This window comes from Pteropus alecto, unplaced genomic scaffold (genome assembly GCF_000325575.1).
Source record: "Pteropus alecto unplaced genomic scaffold, ASM32557v1 scaffold75, whole genome shotgun sequence".
Classification (NCBI taxonomy): Eukaryota; Metazoa; Chordata; class Mammalia; order Chiroptera; family Pteropodidae; genus Pteropus; species Pteropus alecto.
The window spans coordinates 9554855-9576223 of NW_006440638.1; the positions used below are offsets into that span (position 1 = coordinate 9554855).

General features: G+C 37.5%; 1 protein-coding gene across 9 annotated transcripts in view; it reads left to right on the forward strand.

The window, feature by feature from the left end:
* Positions 1-21369, forward strand: part of FOXP1 (forkhead box P1) — a 573767-nt gene that overhangs the window by 418665 nt on the left and 133733 nt on the right. For all 9 annotated transcript variants that reach the window (XM_015593721.2, XM_025050689.1, XM_006917474.3 and 6 more), the window contains one exon: positions 18522-18623. In XM_015593721.2, coding sequence (XP_015449207.1) covers positions 18522-18623 — 102 coding nt within the window. The remainder of the gene's footprint in view (positions 1-18521; positions 18624-21369) is intronic.

Below are 21369 nucleotides of genomic sequence, written 5' to 3' on the forward strand. Positions count from 1 at the left end.
TGGGGGCCGCAAATTCAGTGTGGGAACAGTGGGCCGCTTTTCTTGGTATCTCAGTCTATTTGATGACCATCAAATTTCCCAGCTCACTGGTTTTGTTTTTTCTGGATGACATGTTTGATTATTTATCAGAAGGGGAAGGGAGTAGCCGAAGCAAATAAACATGTGACCAAGTTCTGTTTTGTTTTCCACCCAGAAAGCCATGTCCTTTAATAAATATACTGAAAATAATAAATGTATTGTTTTATGATAAAAGGAAACTATATGTGCCACTTTTTAAAAGGCAAGTGAGTTAACCCTTAAGACTCAGAAGCCCTTTTGCCTTTTTCAAATTTCCAGGCTTTTTTTTTTTTTTTTTTAACTGAGAATTGGTCTGTTGTGTTGTATGGTTTTATGATACAGGATTTCCCAGGATTAGCTAGCTGTTCAGTAGTTTGACTTCTCTAGATGCTTTGCTTAGTTATGCCTGCTTCAGTAGCTCTTTTATGGCGTGTGTGTGTGTGTGTGTGCGCGCGTGTGCGTGTGTGTGTGTGTGTGTGTGTGTGTGTGTTACAGTGACATCATTGAACAAATCAGTAGTAACTCTTACCATTTTCTTGACGGCTATATTCTGACTTTAGATCTATATATAATCAGTTTCGTTAAAGGAAAATATACCAGAATTTTTCCTGTATGTACACAGCATAATATTATTAGCGGTCAACTTTTGGTCCTCTCTTTTAAAGGTGTCAAGCAGGTGCTGTAATGCAGTCAACGTGAATTTCTTTATTCCTCAAGAAAACCTTCCTGTCTTTAATATTATGTAGTGTATATAATGATCTTCAGGATGTTTATTTTCTCAATTAAGTCCTCTAGAGATCTAGGAAAAAGGCTCAAATCTACATTAAAAGTAGAATTTTTAAAAAGCAAGTGAAATTTTTATTATTTTTGTTTTAATTCTTAGATGAGAGTTGCATGACTGTATATTCTTTACACATAGGCATGCACTGACATATGTGCACAGATGGCCACATTTTTTAATAACTAGAGCATGATTTTCTACACATCCTGATTTATATACATCCAGAAAAAAATGATAGGTATGATCCTAGCACAGTGCCTGGCCGAGTCATATCAAGCTCTAGAAATCCCAGCTAAATATCTGTTTTGTTGCCTATACTGTTTTGGAATGTGAATTGGAAATATGCACACAGAGGGATCCCTTCCTCATTGACTATATAAGGGAACAATGCAGCAGACGCTCAAAGCTCAGCCTCCACCAGTTTCGCCTGGCACATATGTAACTGGGATGTGGCTTTGCTCTGGAGAGGAAAATGGAAGCATAGCCTTTCTGTCTCTTCTGTTGTCATCTCAGGTGACTGTCCACAAGGCAGTTAGGTTGGATCATCATACTTGGTACTTACACAGAGCCCTTTGTCTGTGGAAATCAAAGTGCCTGACTAATGCTAACTTGTTAATACTCAGAACACCCTTGGGATATAGGTAGGCTGCAAAGCTTATCCCATTTTTGAGGTGGGAAAATGTCCTGCTGTTAAAATAATTTACAATTTCCGGGTGTGTCTGTACTTAATGGTCAGGCTAGACCTGGAAGGGGTTTTATCTGGATGCCATGAGAAGTGTTTTTCCTGTGACATATTCAGCCCCAACCACAGACAGTCTCATGAGAAAGTGTTTTACCATGAAGAAACTGGACTGGAAAATATAGCTAGTGCGTGGTATTGATGGCGGTGGGAGGGAGGAGCCAGTGAAGAGTAACCATGCTTAATTTTAATCTCTTCGGAGTCAGTTTTATTTTTTTAAGATAGAGCACAGGCTGTAAATTTTGATTTTTGTTTTGTTTCATTTTAACTCTATGATGTTGACAATTTAACTTCCACAAGAATCAAGTTCTTTGCAAAGAAACATGCTGGGTATTGGCTGTGCAAAGTAAGTCAGAAGTTGCTCTGTAGTTGCATGCTTTGGAATAAAAAGAATTGAAACATTCTGTTAACCCTAGATGTTACTATGTGATTCTTCAGTTCGATGTGTCTTGGGCCTCCTTCCAATGGTTACAAAGCACAGTGTAAAAATTAGTCATGTGCCATGAGCAGTTTTAAGTCTCTTCGAAAGCTTTTCCAGAACTCTCTAAGGGAGGGTGGTAGTGTTTAGGGTGTTCGGCTCTCAATACTGTTTGTTTATTGGAACCTGAATGTAGAAATTAGATTAGAAAAATCTCTATTCGACATGTTTTAATTTTTAAAAGTAATTTTCAGAAAACGATAAATAATATTCAAGTTTTGCTTAAGAAAATTACTTAAGCATGCTCCCAAATATTGGCAATGTCTCATATGCAGGTGATAATATTATATACTTCATTTTTTTATTTTTCTAGTTCATTTATGCATTTTTCTTCTACTATGAGCTTATTACTTTCATAGTCAGTAATTATTTATAAAGTACTTTCTAAAATCACTATGGAAGCCCTTAATGGATGTCAGACCCTAGTGTATGTACTTTACAAGAATTAATTATGATATAGGAACTTTTATTTCCTCCCATTCTTACAGATGAAGAAACTGAAGCACTGAGTGGTTAAGTAAGTTGTCCAAGGTCGCACAGCTAGCAAGTGTTAGAGCTGGGGTTCAAATCCATACAGAATGACTGGTGGGTGCTAAACTTCTGTAGAAATATGTTAATATTTTTTAGAGCAAACTTCTGTTTCTTTAAAATTGCTGTGATTCTCGCAAGGTCAGTAATTCCCCCAAATTCCCAAAGAATCTTATTTCTTCATGCCTGGAGACTCAAGTTCTACCTTATGCTAAACTGTGGTTACTGGAAGTTCCAAAGATCATTGTCACTCTGTGAACACAACTGTCTGATGAGCACAGTTTTGTTTTTAATATCCTTTTAAAGAAAATATTTCTAATTCCTTGGCCAGAGCAATTAAATCTGTTTCTCTTTTATGGTAGTCTGTATCTGTGTATGTATATGTATATATGTATGTGTATATATGTATGTGTGTGTATGTGTGTGTGTGTGTATGTGTATATATGTATGTGTGTGTGTGTATGTGTGTATACACACACATATATATGCATTTATAATTATATAAAGTCACAAATCTTCAAAAAGTTCACTATAAAGTTACCTTTGATTGTGACATGGATTAAATTAAATATATTCTTCTAAAGGTTTCTAAATTTTTCCTTTAAGGTCTGTCATGTTAAGCAAGTAGTTCTGATTTCATGTGAATGGAAAAATTAAAAAATCCATGGATTTGCAGATTGGTGGCCATTTTTGGTTGAGTCAGTCCTGAAGTACAAGTGAAGAGATTCTAATCCAGACTGTGTGACCTTTGGCATATTATGTAAACTTTGTTTACATAAAATAATTTAGAACCAAGGCAGGTATGCGGTTGGCATTCAGTAAATGTTAGCTATCTTGGTCTTTTTCATCAGCGGTGTCATCATCAGTATCATCATCTCCCCCTAGCTAACTATTTGGCCTGTAGGCAGCTGTTTCTGCTGTATTGTTCTGAGTCAAAGAAAGGTGTCGGTTTGGGTTTGGTGAGGGTCAGAAAATGCCTTTGCCAGGGGAAGAAGCCAGGACTCACAGTTGCAAGTCATCCATGTGAACACAGGTAAGTAAAATAACCCCTCCATTCCTGTTTGCTTTTTGTACATTGAACAAAGATTCCTTTGGGTTCGACAGAGGCTGCGATGATTCTCTCAGTGTCCCTGTTTAGACCACACTAATAGTTTGAGATCACTGGCAAACAGGAATCTTTGCTTTCCACAAAATGTATTTTCTTACGTATGGGGCAATGTACTATAGTAATTGTTTCATTTAGTAAGTAATTATCATGACCAGGTGCTACGCTAAGGATTTTCCTTGCACATCTCACAGAATCCTTATTTTTTAACTTCTCCGCTCCTATTTTCCATATGTATTGACTGAGTATAATAATACCTCAAAGAAATGTGAAATGTGAAAATTAGTTAATATAATGTGTATATACTATTTAGTAGTTGTCTGACAATAAATTCTCAAAATTTTTCAACTTTTATTGGTATCTTTCTCATCCCCAATGACCAGGGACCAGAACAATTTTAGAATACTGTTGTTTGGAAATGCAAATCAAAACCACCATGAGATATCACCTCACACCTGTTAGCACAGCTGTTATCAAAAAGCAAGAAAAAACAAGTGTTGGCAAAGATGTAGAGAAAAGGGCACCCTCATGCACTGTTGGTGAGAATGTAAATTGGAGCAGCTACGATGGACAACAGTATGAAGGTTCCTCAAAAAATAAAAAATAGAACTATTATATGATCCAGCAATGTCACTGCTGAGAGTTTAGCCAAAGGAAATTGAATCACTATCCCCAAAAGATATCTGCACCCCCATGTTCATTGTAGTGTTATTTACAATAGCCAAGACGTGGAAACCACCTAAGTGTTCATCGATAGACAATTGAATAAAGAAGAGGTGGTCCATATAAATAATGGAATATTATTCAGCCACTCATACACAAAAATGAAATCCCGCCATTTGCGACAACGTGGATTGACGAAATAAGTCATACAGAGAAAGACAGATACTGTATGAGCTCACTTATATGTGGGATCTAAAATGCTCAAACTCAGAAACAGACTGGTCATCGCCAGAGGCAGGGGATGGGGAAATGGGTGAAGGTGGTCAAAAGCTACAAACTGCCAGTTGTAAGATTAATTAAGTTCTAGAGATGTAATATATAACATGGTGACTAAAATTAATAATACTGTATCTTATATTTGAAAATTGGTAAGAGAATAGATCCTAAAAGTTCTTTCTCATCCTGAAGAAAAAAATGTAGCTATGTGAGGTGATGGGTTTTAACTAAAATTATTGTGGTAATTGTATGTATGTATGTATGTATGTATGTATGTAATCATCATGCTGTACACCTAAAACTGTTACACTGTTACATGTTAAGTATATCTCAGTAAAGGGGAGGGGCTTTCAGAGAAAGTACTTTTTTAAAACGAATACAGTTATTTAACACCCTCCGGCCCCAACAAAAAGCTTACAATTATAGCTGAGTGTGAGAATCTACAATAGGTGTTTAAAAATAGGGGCCAGGCATCCTTCTGGACCTGAAAGCCATGCCAAGTGGACAGAGAGGAATAGGTCTACCTTAAATGAAAGCATAGCATAGGCATGGGTGTTTAGGTGCATGAACTATAGCTGTACTTCAGTTAAATTGTAAGAAGAAACCTGTGTTCTCTTAGCTCAGCCTCTCCATTGTTTGATTTATGAAAAACTCTTTGAAAAATCTTAACCTTGGCTCAGGTGAACCAAAGAACAGGAGATTTGTCCCTGTTCAGGCTTGAAGAACAGATGAGAAGCATGCTGATGATACCATCAGTATCCCAAGAGAAGATGGATGAACTCCTTCCTGTGTGTCTGCTTGGGATTTGCCATCAAACTCATAGGAACCCAGGGTGCTACAGTAATTCAGAAGCAGCACTGGTCCCTTGGGTTGGGGGACATTAAGAACATTGCTACTTAAAGGAATTGGATTGTGAACAGAATTTTTAGGGAAAGGTAGAATTTATTTTTTTAATTAAAAAATTTCTTTTTAATTTTTAACAACTTTATTGCAATCTCTTTGACATATAGAAATCGTATATGTTTAAGGTATACAACTTGATGTTTTTATATATGTATGCATTGTGAAAAGATCACCACAATCAAGCTAAATAACTTATCCATCACCACTACATAGTTATCCTTTTGTATGTCGTGAGAAGATTTAAGATGTATCCTCTTGGAAAATTTCAAGCATATAATACAGTATTACTAAGTAGAGTTACCAGCTGTACATCAGATCTCCAAAACTTACTCATTTGACAGGACTGAACCTCTGCCTTTTACCCATCTCCCCGTTTCCCTTCTCCCCAGCCCTTGGCAACAATCAGGCTACTCTCTGCTCCTAAGAGTTCAGCTTTTTAAAAAAGATTCCATGTATATGAGATCATGCAGTATTTGTCTAGGAAAGGCAGAATTTAAATGGAGAAGATTGCCTTATAAATGTGGGCAGAGAACATGAAGATCAGAAATACAAATGTGGCCATGGCTCCAAGAGTCCTGGGACTGGGAAGATCTGGTTGAAAAAAACAAGTCTTTGTGTGGGGGGAAGAGGCAGATAAAGTTAGGTGTGAAACCCTGAAAGGGCCTTTCCCTTCATCCTGAAGGCAAAGGGACCCACATTCGTTCATGCATTTTTGGCTCGCTGGGATCGCATATCCATTTGCCAGGACCATGGCTGTTATTTGGTCTAATCAATGACCTTGGTAGAATGTGAGTGTCAAGTTCTCAAGAGACAATGTTTTTGATTTTTGCTTTTCCATGTTAACTGCTGGACTTGTGACCTTGGCCAAGTCACAGAACCTCACAGTCTTTTAGTTTTTCCACTTTAAGTCAGTATCGTAAACCCTTTCTCTGCTTCCCTTAGAAATGTTGGGAATAAGAAATAAAATAAATTGAAAACAACTAACTGACATAATGCCTGGCACATAGTAAACAATTCAATACATTGTTTTTATTTTAGAATCCTCAATAGAAGGAGTTATTACCCTTACTTGTCTCTATGTTTCCAGATGTCCTCATTTCTCAAATTGTTAAACAGATGTAATTTTTGCTATTTGCAATAACTGCTTCGAGAAGTATAAGTTATTGGAGGCCAATAGGCTTTTTTTCCCTGTGTTGGCTAACTTTGGCCAAGAGTGACTAGGTCTACCTTTTAGATTATTAGTCTTATTTTGGGTCTTTCCCCTCTTCCCATTTCTCTCTCTCTCTCTCTCTCTCTCTCTCTCTCTCTCTCTCTCTCTCTCTATCTCTATCTCTATCTCTACTGGAATGTTGTCTCTTAACTGGTTTTCACTCTTGCTTCTTTGCCCAAAATTCAGGTTAGGGAAGGAAGGTTTTTCATGAAGCAAAGCATTCACAGGTGTTCATCACCTCTTAAGGCACCCCAAGAGTGTGTGTGTGACTCAGAAGGAAAAAAGGATACAGGGTCATATTTGTTTGCTCAGAAACTAGGTTCAGTGTTCCTAGTAAAATCATAGAAAATTTTGAGCATGACTATAGCCAGATTCTTCTCCGGCTTCAAAAATAGCAAGTCTCATTCCAAGGTATGAAAAGATATGAATCTGGATTATTCATAATGAGAGTTGCTGGGCTGCAGCCTCATAAAAGGCAATTGCAGTAAACAGTGGGTTACTCCGGTGAGTTAATAGATCCCTTTGATTTATTTTTCCTTGCATTTGACCCCCATGTTTTCTACTTTGAGAACTTGGAGAAGGACTAGATGGACCAATTTATTTATTTTTGGACATAATCTAGTCCTTCCTTTAATGGAGGGAAATGGGTTTAATGCAGCATCCGACTTAACATTTTAGATATTTTCTAATAAACTTGACTTCTGTTTTTACTTCACTGCAATATTCATATCGCCTACAGCCATAGCACCCCAGGCTGTGGCACTGTCAACTCTCATGAGCTAGACAGGCTCAGGCTTGGGCCATGCTGGAATGGAATCCCTCTAAAGACAACTCGGGTGCCGGAGATGTGGTGGTGGTGATTCAGCATCTGGCAGCGGCTCCAGCATGGAGCAGCCAACCAGTGCCTCAGCAAGGTGCTTGTAGGACCTTATGTTAATAGGTGTGTGGAGTAGGAGTATGATGGCGGGTTGTTTCACCTCTTATAAGAGACTTCAAACAGACTTCCTGACTGTAGCCATTAAACTTATTTCAGCTGATTTTGCAAGACAGTCATAGATATCCTTTTTCTTTTTGTCTCATGAAAGTTTTTAACCTTTACCTTTTTTGGCAAGAAGTATTCTCTACTTGGATACTTTAATAAAAAAGGTTATTGATAATTGCTAATGAATATAGGATTTGCTCACCCCTTTCTACTTCCTAGGTTTGCTTTAGGGGTGGGATTTGTAGCAGAATGCCTCCTCCTTTCTAGAGCCATCTGATATTCCTGTGTCCATGTCTCCTGCAGTCAGTGTGTGGGGTGGCATGTTAACCCCAAAGCAGTAATGCTGACAAGTCATGGCATGACACAAGGGCACTGGTTACACGAAGGGCACGGGCACGAAGTCACACACTTCGGTTCTCCTTCATCCCAGTTTTTCCAAAAACAAAAAAACAAAAAAACACTATTTGTTATCTTTTCTCCCAATAAAGTATACTCTAATGAATTGCCGACATTAAAATAAAAGCATACACACATAACTTCCCTGTCCTCATGTCTTTGCATTATTTGTTAAATTTTTAAGTAAAACAAAAATGAGAAATGTAACTAAGTGTTGTAGCAGTGATAACCACTCCATGCATAGCTTGAAGAACATAAAATCATGTCAATAAGGATTTGGGTAACCTGACAATGGAACTAGATCTAGAAAGTGGAGGTTCAAGCTGGTATGGATTGATAAAGAATTTGTAGTGGTCCAGGTGGTGGAAAGATGTTGTGTCATGGCCTCATTTTTCCCTACCCCTAATACCTTGAGCTAACACTGCCCATGGCCATATCTGCTTTTGCAGTTAGGACAATGATAGTAGGGCTCTTTGAGTTTCCTATTTTCTGTTCCTTTTTATTTTAATTCCAATATATAATGTTGGAGTGCTATAACAGTGAGGTTGTCTCTGCTCCGATTTTTCACCATGGCTGTCTAGATGTTGTCTTGTTAACGGTTTGCAAAGACTGTGGAACGTTTTGGGAAATCCATGCCTTCTCTAAATATCAGCTATCGTGATATGCTCTCAAAGCATAGGATCCTTTCCCCAGCTGTTAGAACTCTGAGGATGGATGATGATACACGGAACCTTTCCCTTCTAGGTCACTGATTCAGATTCAGTTTCCAAGTTGATCTAAGGCTTTTGCTGTCGCCACCACCCGCCCTCCCCTGCTTTTGGGGGTCAAGCCAAGTGGACCAACTACCAATGAATGCTCAGTCTGTACCTTTATTTGCAGTATCATAGAGTAGACCAAGCAGTCACTGTTAAAGGCTCTCTGATTTTTTGATGATTGTTACCTTCTGTATATGAAAATTTTAATAGGGAAAGTGCTTTTGTAATTATTGTTTTACTTATGACACTAGTAATGTGACCTGATATTTCCCTGAACTTCTAATATTTTCACAATCACTAGAATCCCTCCATGAAATTAGCTCACTTTTCCATTTTCCCATCATAATCAAGTGCTCCATTTGTAAGTATCATACGTGTATACGATAGTTATCTAAATATGTATTTGCATTCTTGCTAGAAAACTCACTGCCTTGGAATGTTGTTGATTCTATATGAATGTATCTAGTCCTGTCAGCCACTATGATTTTTTTTAAGTGATCCACACACCTTCTTTCCATCCTGTACTGCAGTGATTACCTTGTATAAAGCAAGGAGGTGTGATGGAGTCTCCCTGCATACGTGGTCCCAGGTCTTGCTACAGAGCAATTGTCAGATCGTGTGAAGTCATGAGGACTCGTGTTAAGATGGTTGTTAGTTGCTGGGATTGCACCAAGATAGCAAATTATTTCAGGGGAAAAAAGGCTCTCTGGAGGGACTCAAGGTGTACATAGAGGTTGAGAAATGAAAGAGAACATGATTTCTTTCCTACTAAGCTTCTCAAGCTGCTTTTTATTGCTAGCTTTTCCTCCCACCCCCATATGCACAGTGACCGTTGATTAGCCTGTGAAATTATCTGAGAAACAGGTTTGATCTTGAGGGGTGGGGAGAGTCTAGGAAAAGAAATTAGAGGAAGAGTGGCTGACTCATAGCAGCCTTTGAAGCTGGAAGTGGGACAACTTCTCAGGCAGACAGGAAATAACCAGCTCTTCTCAACTGGCCAATAGCACATGTTGTCTTTATTCTGAGGGTGTTCAGGACCTCACACCCGATTGAAGAGATTCAATCTGAACTGCTGTAAATTATCTGTGGGAAGAAACACATGTTCAAAGTTTGCAACTAGTTTTAAATAGTTTCAGATAGAAGAACGCATGGATGTATTTTGTTTTCATGTCCCACTTCCTTTTCAGAAAATCAAAATGAGTTTGATCTTTAAGAACAGCCAATTCGTAATGCCCTTGCATCTTAGCTAAATTCTAAAATTATTTTGGGCAACTGATTGCAAGCTTTGTTTATATAAAACTGTGTCCAGCGGCATCTTGGGGAATCTCAGAATACAGATAGAGACCTAAGACAGGAGTTGGCAGACTTTTCCGGTAAAGGGTCAGATAGGCTCTCTGATTTTGTGAGCTTTGGGGGCCATACGATATCTGTCACAAATACTTAACTCTACTTTGTGGCCATAGATGGTAAGTAAGCAAATAAACATGACTGTGTTCAAATAAAACTTTATGTGTGGACACTGAAATTTGAATTCCATATAATTTTCACATGTCACAAAATAGTCTTCCTGTTATTATTATTTTCCCTACTGTTTCAATAAGTAAAAACCATTCTTATGAGCTGAACAAAAACAGGTGATGGGTTAGATTTGGTCCATGGACTATATAGTTTGCCATCCCATCACCTAAACATTGCAGTTAGTCATATTTTTTGAAGACCTCTGTGTATCAGTGCTTATCTCAGATCTCCTCACCAAGTATATTATTTAAAAAATTGTATGAAGTCTTCTTCTGCCGGCTTGCTTTGTGTATGTGTGCGTGTTTACTCAAACCATATTTTGTGTAAACTTGATGTTTCTTAAAATACAGTAAACATGTTTTTGAACATCAGCTACCTTGAAAAACATGCTAAACATAGGGATTCCTAGCCCCTAAAATATAAGCACCTGCTATGAACTTGAGATGTAAATAACTCAAAAGTTGTAAACATGCTTATGTAAAACATAGTTTATAAATAACAGATGGTATTTATTTACTAGGAATGTGAAGGCACTGATGAGAATAAAGTAATCTTGAACCAATAGAATGGAAGGTGTGTCAAAAATGTCAAAGTCTCCGGTTAGAATAAATGCATGCCCTGCCAAACTAGCAACCAAGCACCAATCTCCCTGAGTACTGAGTACTGAGCTGGCTGTTGCCCATGGCGTGCTTACCATGGGCAACAGCCAGCTCAGTACTCAGTACTCAGGGAGTACTTAAGGTGTACTCAGTACTCAGTACTCAGGGAGTACTCAGTACTTTATACTCAGGGAGTACTTAAGGTGACTCCAACCCTTCGTGTAATTTTTGTACCTGGAAGCAGAGATGACAGCCAAGGCAGAGAAGGAGACTAGCCAATCCAGATATGGAGGCAGTGTATGCCTTTTACCTCTTTCTCTGTTAGCTCTCAGAGCCATTTATTTTAGCTTATTGAAGGAAAATAAATGGGAATGTGTGCAACTGGACTCTAAGTGCCCGGCTTTATCAGTCACCTGCACTCTATGACATCTTTGAACTGTGTCTTTACTGTAACCTGAGCCTAGCACTCAAATACAGCACTGAGTTATGCAGTGCCAGGCGGTCGTCACATCTGTAGTAAAGGAAACATAGACTCAACCCAACCCAGGAACGGTCACCAAGAGTAAAAGGTCCCCAGAGTTGGGATGGGACCTTTTTTTTTAATTTTTATTTTTCAATTAAAGTTGGCATTCAATACTATTTTATATTAGTTTTAGGTGTACAGCATAATGGTTAGACATTTATGTAATTCATGAAGTGATCCCCCTGATTAGTCTAATGCCGACCTAGCAGTCTGCATAGTTATTACAATATTGTTGACTATATATTCCTTATGCATACTTTACATCCCCATGACTGTTTCATTACTGCCAGTTTGTACCTATTAATCCCTTCACCTTTTTCACTCAGCCTCCTACCCACCGCCAGCCTACTCCCCACCCCCATCTGGCAATCACCAGTTTATTCTCTATATCCATGAGTCTGTGTCTGTTTTGTTTGTTTATTTTGTTCATTAGATTCCACATATAAGTGAAATCATATGGTATTTGTCTTTCTCTGGCTTATTTCAGTTACCATGAAATCCTCTAGGTCCACCCATGTCATTACAAATGGCAAGATTTCATTTTTTTAATGGCTGAGTAATATTCCAGTGTGTGTGTGTGTGTGTGTGTGTGTGTACACACCACCTCTTCTTTATCCAGTCATCTGTTGATGGGCACTTAAGTTGCTTCCATATCTTGGCTAATGTAAATAATGCTGCAGTGAACATAGGAGTGTGTATATCTTTTCAAATTTGTGTTTTGGGTTTTTTTGGATAAATATCCAGAAGTGGAATTGCTGGGTCATAAGATAGTTCTATTTTTAATTTTTTGAGGAGCCTCAAAACTGTTTTCCATAGTGTCTGTACTAACTTGCAATCCCACCAACATTGTGCGAGGGTTCCCTTTTCTCCACATCCTTGCCGACACTTGTTTTTTGTTTTATTGATGATAAAACAAAATTCTGACAGATATGAAGTGATATCGCATTGTGATTTTAATTTGCATTTCTCTGATGATTAGTGACATTGAGCATCTTTCATATGTCTATTGGCCATCTTTGAAGAAACGCCTATTTAGATCCTTTGCCACTTTCAATTTTTAATTGATTTCGTTTGGTTATTTTTTTGGTTTTTGTTTTTGGGATTTTTGGTTTTTGTTTTTTGGGTTTTTTTTAGTGTTGAGTTGTATGAGTTCTTTCTAAATTTTGGATATTAACCCCTTATCAAATGGCATTAATTGGCAAATATCTTCTCCCATTCAGTAGGCTGTCTTTTCATTTTGTTGATGATTTCCCTAGCTGTGCTAAAACTTTTTAGATTGATGTAGTCCCTTTTGTTTATTTTTTTCTTTTGTTTTCCTTGCTCAAGAAAAAAATATCAGAAAAAAATGTTACTAAGAGCAACGTCAGAGAGTTTACTGTTTATGTTTTCTCCTAGGAGTTTTATGATTTGGGATCTTACATTTAAGTCTTCAATCCATTTGAGTTTATTCTTGTATATGGTGTAAGAAGGTGGTCCGGTTTCATTTTTTTGCATGGGTCTGTCCAGTTTTCCCAATGCTATTTGTTGAATAGACTTTCTTTACCCCGTTGTATATTCTTGCCCCTTGGTCATAGAGTAAATGACCATATATAAGCACGAATTTATTTCTGGGCTCTCTACTCTGTTCCATTGATCTATGTGTCTGTTTTTATGACAGTACCATACTGTTTTAATTACTGTAGCCTTGTACTATAGTTTGATATCTGGTAATGTGATACCTTCAACTTTTTTCTTCTTTTTTAAGATTGCTGTGACTGTATGGGGTCTTTTATGGCTCCATATAAATTTTAGAATCATTTGTTCTAGTTCTTTGAAAAATATCATTGATATTTTGATAGGAGTGGCATTGAATCTATAGATTGCTTTGGATACTATGGACATTTTAATGATGTTAATTTGTCCTACCTATGAGCACGGTATATGCTTTCATTTATTTGTATCTTCTTCAGTTTCTTTCTTCAATGACATAATTTTCCAAGCACAGGTTTGTTCTTGGCTAAATTTATTCCTAGGTATTTTTTTATGCAATTATATATGTGATTGTTTTCTTAATTTCTCTTTCTGATAGTTCATTATTGGTGTGTAAAAATGCAACTGACTTTTGAATATTTTGTATCCTGCTATTTTACTGAATTTATCAGTTCTAACAATTCTTTTGGTTGACTCTTTAGGGTTCTCTCAATGTAGTATCATGCCATCTGCAAATATGTTTTACCTCCTCTTTTCCAATTTGGATGCCTTTTATTTCTTTTTCTTGTCTGATTGCTGTGGTTATGACTTCCAATGCCATGTGGAGTGAAAGTGGTGCAAGCTGGCATCCTTGTCTTGTTTCTGATCTTAAGGGAAATGTTTTGAGCTTTTCCTCATTGAGTATGATGTTAGCTGTAGTTTGTCATATATGGCCTTTATTATGTTGAGTTATTTTCCCTCTATTCTCACTTTGCTGAGAGTTTTTATCATAAATGGATACTGGATTTTGTCAAACATTTTTTCTGCATCTATTGATGCGATCATATCATTTTTATTTTTTAATTTTTAATTTGGTGTATCACATTAATTGATTTGAAGATATTGAACCAACCTTGCATCTGAAGAATAAATCCCAAGTGATCATGGTGTATGATCTTTTTAATATCTTGCAAGATTCAGTCTGGTAATATTTTGTTGAGGATTTTTGCAGCTATGTCCGTCAGGGATATCGGGCTATAATTATCTTTTTTGCAAATATCTTTTTCTGGTTTTGGAATCAGGTTAATAGTAGCCTTGTAAAATGAGCTAAGGAGCCTTCCTTCCTCTTGAATTTTTTGGACTAGTTTGAGAAGAATAGGTTTTGATTCTTCTTCAAATGTTTAGGTATGGGACCTTTTAAGTTATTTACATTAGCATTTGGTCTGGAACTTGAGTCACCCTTGGTTCTTGCTTCCTAAAAGATAATTTTTTTCATTTCTTGTTTTCTCTCTGTTTGTTTCTCTACTTCTGTCTATCCCCATCTCTCATACACACACAAACACATGTCCACATACCTTATTAGCTTAAATCCAAATGATCTAATTTTATTTCCAAGCAAGATATATTTTTTTATATATGCATCAATTTTAGGTGTACAACACTATAATTTGACATGTGTATGCACTACTGAGTGATCACCCCCTATAGTCTAGTTACTGTCATCATACAATTGACACTCTTCACACCAAACAGGATATCTTGAGGGACCTTTCTCCAATTGTGATGGAGATACTGTTTTGAAAATAAGAAAGGTTTATCCTAACTCCTTAGTTGTATTGAAAAAAAAAATCTATGCGGTCAGGCAGTGAGTCTGAGATGAAAGAAATTAATCTGGTCTTGATGCATTTAACAGGTAACAATGGCTATCAAGTAAGCATGTAAGGGAAACACGGTGGACATGTGCTGTGGTCAGGTTTTCAGTGCAATTTCCAAAGGAGATTCCATCAGTCATTCCAAAGTTTTTCCATTGACCAACAGCGAATGTGACAATGAGCATTTTTGACTTTCTATAAATTGTAAATGCCAGAGATCTGTATTATAATGCTCAAATGCATAGTTTTGTATACTAGGCTTTTTTTCCCTCTTTTTTTTTTTGTGTGTGTCAATTTAAAATCTAGATTACAGTAATTTATATATCATGGAAGTCAGAAAAGCAACCCTTTAGTGGTTGATTTCGTAGCACTTTATAAGTCCTAATAAATTATGCTTTAAAACTCTAGCTGAGCTAAGTAGATTTGTAGAGGGGAATGAGGTGTAGTACATTGCTCTGACTCTGTTCCCACACTCACGATAATGCCAGGGAATTATTGTGGAGTAATTCCTAACAGGTCATATCAAGATGAACAGTTCTTTGCACTAGCGTTGTTTCTCCATCCCAAATATTTGAAGTTATTTTACCTGTTTGCATTCATTTTGAGGAGGAATTTGAAAACCAATTTGCACATCTTCACCTTGTATTCTTCTCTCTTCAGTAGTTTGACTAAAATGTCCCTTTTGTTTCCACAAGTTCCTAAACTTTTTTTGCCCTGTGCAGATATCTCTGATTATCTGCTTTAATGGGGCTCAGTATGAAATGCTCTGAGGGAGCCAGAGTTCTTTGTGTGATTATGTAAGTTCACGTACCCCATGTTGGGTCTGGAAAAGATATTCTATACGTAAATGACTTTTTTTTCTTCAAACCAGCAAAATAATTTCTTCAAACCAGCAAGGATTCCAGTAACTAATTTTAAAATGTATAATCATTGTATAGAGCTAGCTCAGTAAAAATTTGTTGGAAACTCAAGTTCAAGTCCAGTACTTTCCTTTTCTTAAGTGTATTTATGAGAACATGCCCATATAAGAACAGTTTTTTTTCCCTCTGTGTGTGTACTTTTTTTTAAGGACAATATCATCCCTTTTGCTGAAATGAGAAACTGATTGTATAGATTCTCTCTGACACTTGCTTATTTAAATATTGAATACCTCTTCTCCAAATATTTGGTAAAACGTGGTTAGTTATTTTAACGAAGATTGAGAATGTGTGGAATTGTTACTTTGTTTTTCTTTGTTTGCTCTATTTTAGTATTAAATGTATGTAACCTTTCTCCTCTTCCCCACCATATCATTCTCAGAGCTATCTTTTCACTGTCATCTATGCTCCCTTTCTCTGCCTTTCCAACTAGCAGCCAGACCCTTCTTTACTGATCAGTCTATTACTCTGGGAACTCTTATGGTCACACTTAAAATATATAACAGTTCCCTCTCCTATGTTTAAAAGCCATAAAAACTCATGTGAAATAGCTAAAGAAACATATATATTAGGAGGGGAGATGCTTTTGCTCCTACAGCCACCTTGCAAAGGGGACTATTTTTCTTATATGATATAAATGAAATCTTCACTCTGCCCACTTTTACACCTACGCATGTACTGAGCGTCTCCAAGGAGACAAGGAAACCCAGAGTCCAGTAATGGTAAATCCTCCTCAGAGATAGCAGGCTGGGGCCTCAGGCAACTCTCCCAGGCGTCTTGGCTTCCAGAGCCCCTCTCAGACAGGCTCTTTTCTCCAGGCTCTTCCAGGCAGATTTAAACAAGTCTCTCCCTTCCCGGACGCAATGAAATAGCCTGTATATTACACCTGAAGGGCTGGTTGCGGTGAGTTCAGTAGGCATCAGGACTCCCTAGGACAAGAGGGGTGGGTGCAGTGGGGAGGTGGGATAGAAGGGTTCCATCAGTCCCAAGATCTTTTCTTTGTCACCCATTTATTTATCTGTTCTTCCGTTTCATTCCCTCCCTTTTTGCCTGTTAGACACAAAGGCACCACTCAACCTTAAAAAGTATCTTAAAAATATTGTTTGTCACAATAGTGTAGTCATGAGCTTAATTTAGTGAGGTTGTCCTTTTAGGAGAAGTACCGCTCTTGCTGATTCAACAATTTTATGCGTCCGCTCATGAACAGTAATTCTCTTGACCACTCTATGTTCCTTTTCTCCTGAGTTTAATGCACAGGAACCCCCATGCCATGCTCCTTTTCTTTCACACTACCGTGACACTGTAAGTTTTCTTCAAATAAGATATACACTATTTTCTTATAGAAATGAAGTCTCTGCTCCTCTTTGAGGAAAAGGCTACCATTGAAAGTCCGTTATGCACATTTTCTAAGACCGTAGTATTAGATCCTTTTGATACACTGACCACATGTATGTGTGCATCTTCTTTGAGACACAAATAATTAGTTACCATTTAGAGATTTTTATTGGTGTAACCACCAAGAAATCTCATTTGTCTCTAAATGCTAAGCACATTATTTAATGAGCGTTCTTGATGTCTCTTCCATGTATACATTTGTGGTTCTCAGCGGAATTTATTCAAATAACCTAACTTCTCGTGATCATCTAGCACAGTGTCTGAAAACTTGAGCTTCCTATTGCTGATCCAGCTGCTCTTTTTGGTAAGGTGTGGCTAGCTGTCATTCCTAGTCAATTCTTTGACAGTGAATGTCCCCATAAGGGTTTATTGATGACACGTTGTTTTATTTGAAGTTTTAAAAAAGATTTGTCTTAATGTATAGCACAGAGAATATAGTCAATAATATTGCAATAACTTTGTATGGTGACAGATGGTGAGTAGCCATATTGTGGTGATCACATCATAAAGTATGTAAGTGTAGAATCACTGTGTAGTTATGCCTGAAACTAATATAATACTGTATGTCAAGTATACTTTAATTAAAAACAAAAAAGATTTGTCAGTCATACATCCTGCACTTAGGAGGCCTTTCCTCTTTTTGTTTTGCTTTACCTCCAGTTCATGTCACTTTTTCAGTTACCGCCTTTAGATGCAAACCATCCTGTGGCATAGGCTTGAAAGAGCCACTTGTAGTAACCAGTTTGGGTACATAATGTACCCTATGTGGACTTAGAAGTCCAATTTGCAGTTTTTCTCTTACATATTCCATCGGGGTGATCCTTGAGCATATAGCTCATCTGTTTTGATCTTCCTTCCCAAATAACTTTATCCATAGTTTGGTGCACCATTTAACTCTTCCTCTTTATTTGGACTCAGATGTGGTGAAAGTGTTACTTTCAACTTGCATTGCCAAGTTCCCCCAAGAAAAATAGGAGGAGGGTGAAGGTACCTCCGAAATGAGCCTTGTATTGTCTGCTAGGTTTCTGTCTTTGCCCAGGTCGTTCCTGGCTTCTCTCTGCCATTCTTTCTCAAAAGTCCTAATCATTCATGCTTCAAGTTTTATGTCAGAGTTTTTGTAGGAATAAAGTGTCTACTAAGATGAGTTGCTATGCCTAAAGAACTGTGCATGAAACTGCTTAAATCCAAGAAGTTTTAAACAAATTCTGGAAAGTTTTCCAGCTTGGGCTGGTAGAAAGTTCTTTTTGCTGTTTCGTTTGTCTGGAAATGGGAAAGTCAGGATCCCGTTCTAAAGTGCACTTCCTGGAGTCCTTTTTTGAAAGAGGCCCTGAACCTGTGTAGTAACGGAAACATTTTTCTTTCGTTTTTCCGTTCAGGCACTTCAAGTGGCAAGACAGCTCCTTCTTCAGCAGCAACAACAGCAACAAGTTAGTGGATTAAAATCTCCCAAGAGGAATGACAAACAGCCAGCCCTTCAGGTAACAATTCTTTTTTTAAAATAACATTTTATACTTCAGGATAGCTGACAAGCAGTTCAGAACTGGATTGTACTGAGAATTGCAAACCATATAAGAAAATCTTATGCAGAAGGTACATTTTTAGTTTATCAGCAGAGTATGAAATTTTAGGAAAAATGTCTATTCAACCAAAAGTTTTGCTACTGGGAGTAAGAGCTACTAATTAGTTAATATAATAGGAGGATGAGTAGTTGTAGGTGTGGGTTGCTTAATAGTCAGAGTGGCTTATCACTGAGAAAAAGTTCATAGTACTCAAATATGTCACTTCATTCTCTATTGATGGATCTAGAAATTCTCTCATGATGTGTGATACACACATACCTTACTTTAGTGCAGTGGTTCTCAACTAGGGGAGATTTTGCCTGCCAGGGGACAGTGGGCAATGACTGGAGACATTTTTGGTTGTCACAACTTGGTGGGTCATGGGTGCTATTGACAATCTGGTAGGTAGAGGCAAGGGGTGCTGTTAAACATCCTATATTGCATAGGAAGATTTCCCAAAACACAGATTTATTCAGCCCAAAATGTCAAGAGTGTTAAGAACCATTATTGGGATTGAAGAGAATATGGTATTTTTAATATACCTAGTCAGGAATGTAATACACACTCCGTTGTTCAGTGGATGTTTTCAGTATACTTCCGAATTATTATTAAAAAATGATGACCAATTTTTATTTAAAGATACCAAAAAAGAATGTTTTAGTAACTTCTCATTTCAGGCACATGAGGACAGGGGTTAACAGACTAGAAGAAGGAGTGAGTTCATGAAAATCTAATTTGGATTATGTATTGGGCAGAAAATTGTAGTAGAAATTTCAAAGGAACTTGACTCGGGGTATTCATACTCACATCCAAGACAGGGCACTTGCAGGTACTAGATAGCTCAACTACTTTCATTGCTGAGGGTGGGCATCCCCAAAATGGGAGACTAAGGTGAGTTTCTCACACGAGACTTTTTGGAACAGAATCTATACACAGTTGCTGAATGGCATAACTTGGTGCTAATTAATTTGATCACGAGGTTACCTCAGATTCTAGATTGTATTGACTTTTCTCAGATCAGAGTGAACCAATACCCATTTCTAAATTATACAACAAAGATCAAATTGACCTCGGGCAACAAGTTTTAGTTCTACATATATTTGGGAAACCATCATTGTTGAAGCAAAGTTCAGCACTGTAGCAATAGTTTATTGAATGGTTGAATGAAAATATGCGTTGTTTACTAACACTTCCAAAAACACTTACTTGGTAAACTCTCACCAATCCTAATGCCTTTTAATGTGTCTGAATGCTAGGGACATTTTTAATGAGTTACAGTGCCACTGAGGTCCATGTCAGGTGCTATCAGAAGTGCTTTGTTGTGCAGATGTCTTAAGAACAGCTCTGGAGGATGAAATATGACTGTGTTGACCTTTCGGCTGTGAGCTTATTTGTCAGGATTCAAATAAGTTGAAAGGATCAAACTGAACAGTTTCCGTAGTCAGACTGGGAATTGTGTTTCAGAGGTCAGCAGTGGAGGCCACATTGCAGATTCCAGAACATAGCCAATTGTTGGTACATATTAAAGTATTGGGGCATCTCCTGCAGACAGAGACACAATTAAAATTCTAATTTATTAATGTATACAGGGAGCTAGCCCAGCCTGTCACTCAGTGATTCAAATGACTGTCCATTCTTTTTGCCTCCCTCTTGGAGTTCTCACAGCCTTAAAAAATACTGTGAGCCCTCTTGAATTTATCAGGCCTCAAATGCATTGGAAAAATGACAATATATTATTGGGGGCTGGAAATCTTACACATAGTAGAGCTTTGGCTAGAGATTAAAAAAAAAAAAACAATATACACATACGCAATCTGTCTGATGCACTACTCTTCAGTATTGAACATCATTTGTAATTTTTTATACTAGACTTATTTTCCCTCGTACTTGCTTTTTTGAAACATATGGCATTTTTAGGTAACTTCGTTTCCAAGATGAACGAAGTTCCTTTAGGACTAAATATATGAAGTAAAGTTTCAGGGATTTCCTTTTGAGAGCTCTTTATCTTCTTGCCCATTATAAGGTTTTTAGCCACCAGAAGACTATGATACAGAGAGCTTCATTTTTCTTGGCAAGGACAGTGTCAAAACCAACCTAACACATTCTGCTGAGCACTCAGTCTGTATAAAAAGTGTGGGACAAGGGGGCCATATTGAATGCTGGTTTTGCTAAAGATCTTTGGAGTTCCTTCCTACCCCCTCAGTGGGAGAGTTGACAAGCAGAGAATTTAGACCAGCTTTAAGAATTGATTAGGGGGGGGAAAAAAAAGAGTTGATTGACTAGAGTGTTTGTGTGTGTCTGTGCGCAAGTGTGTGTGTGTGTGTGCGCGCGTGCACACACACATGCATTGGCATACGTGTGTGCATCACATACTACTTCTCCTCATCTGCCGGATAGGGTCATGCAAATTCTCAGAGTTTTATTATGTTGGCTGGCCTTCCATAAATGGAGAGGAGAAATTACTAATATGGGTCACTTGGTATATTACTTTGTTGTAAAAATATGTATACAGACTCGGTGATTCACGGAAGAAATAACCTTCACATTTAAATACACCTTGCCATGCCGTGTCCTCACTGGGGCATCTCAGCCAGAATGGTTCTGAACTGAAAGGGAAATCCTTTAGTAAATCTTAACTGTTTTTTTTTCTGATCTTCGTACCCTT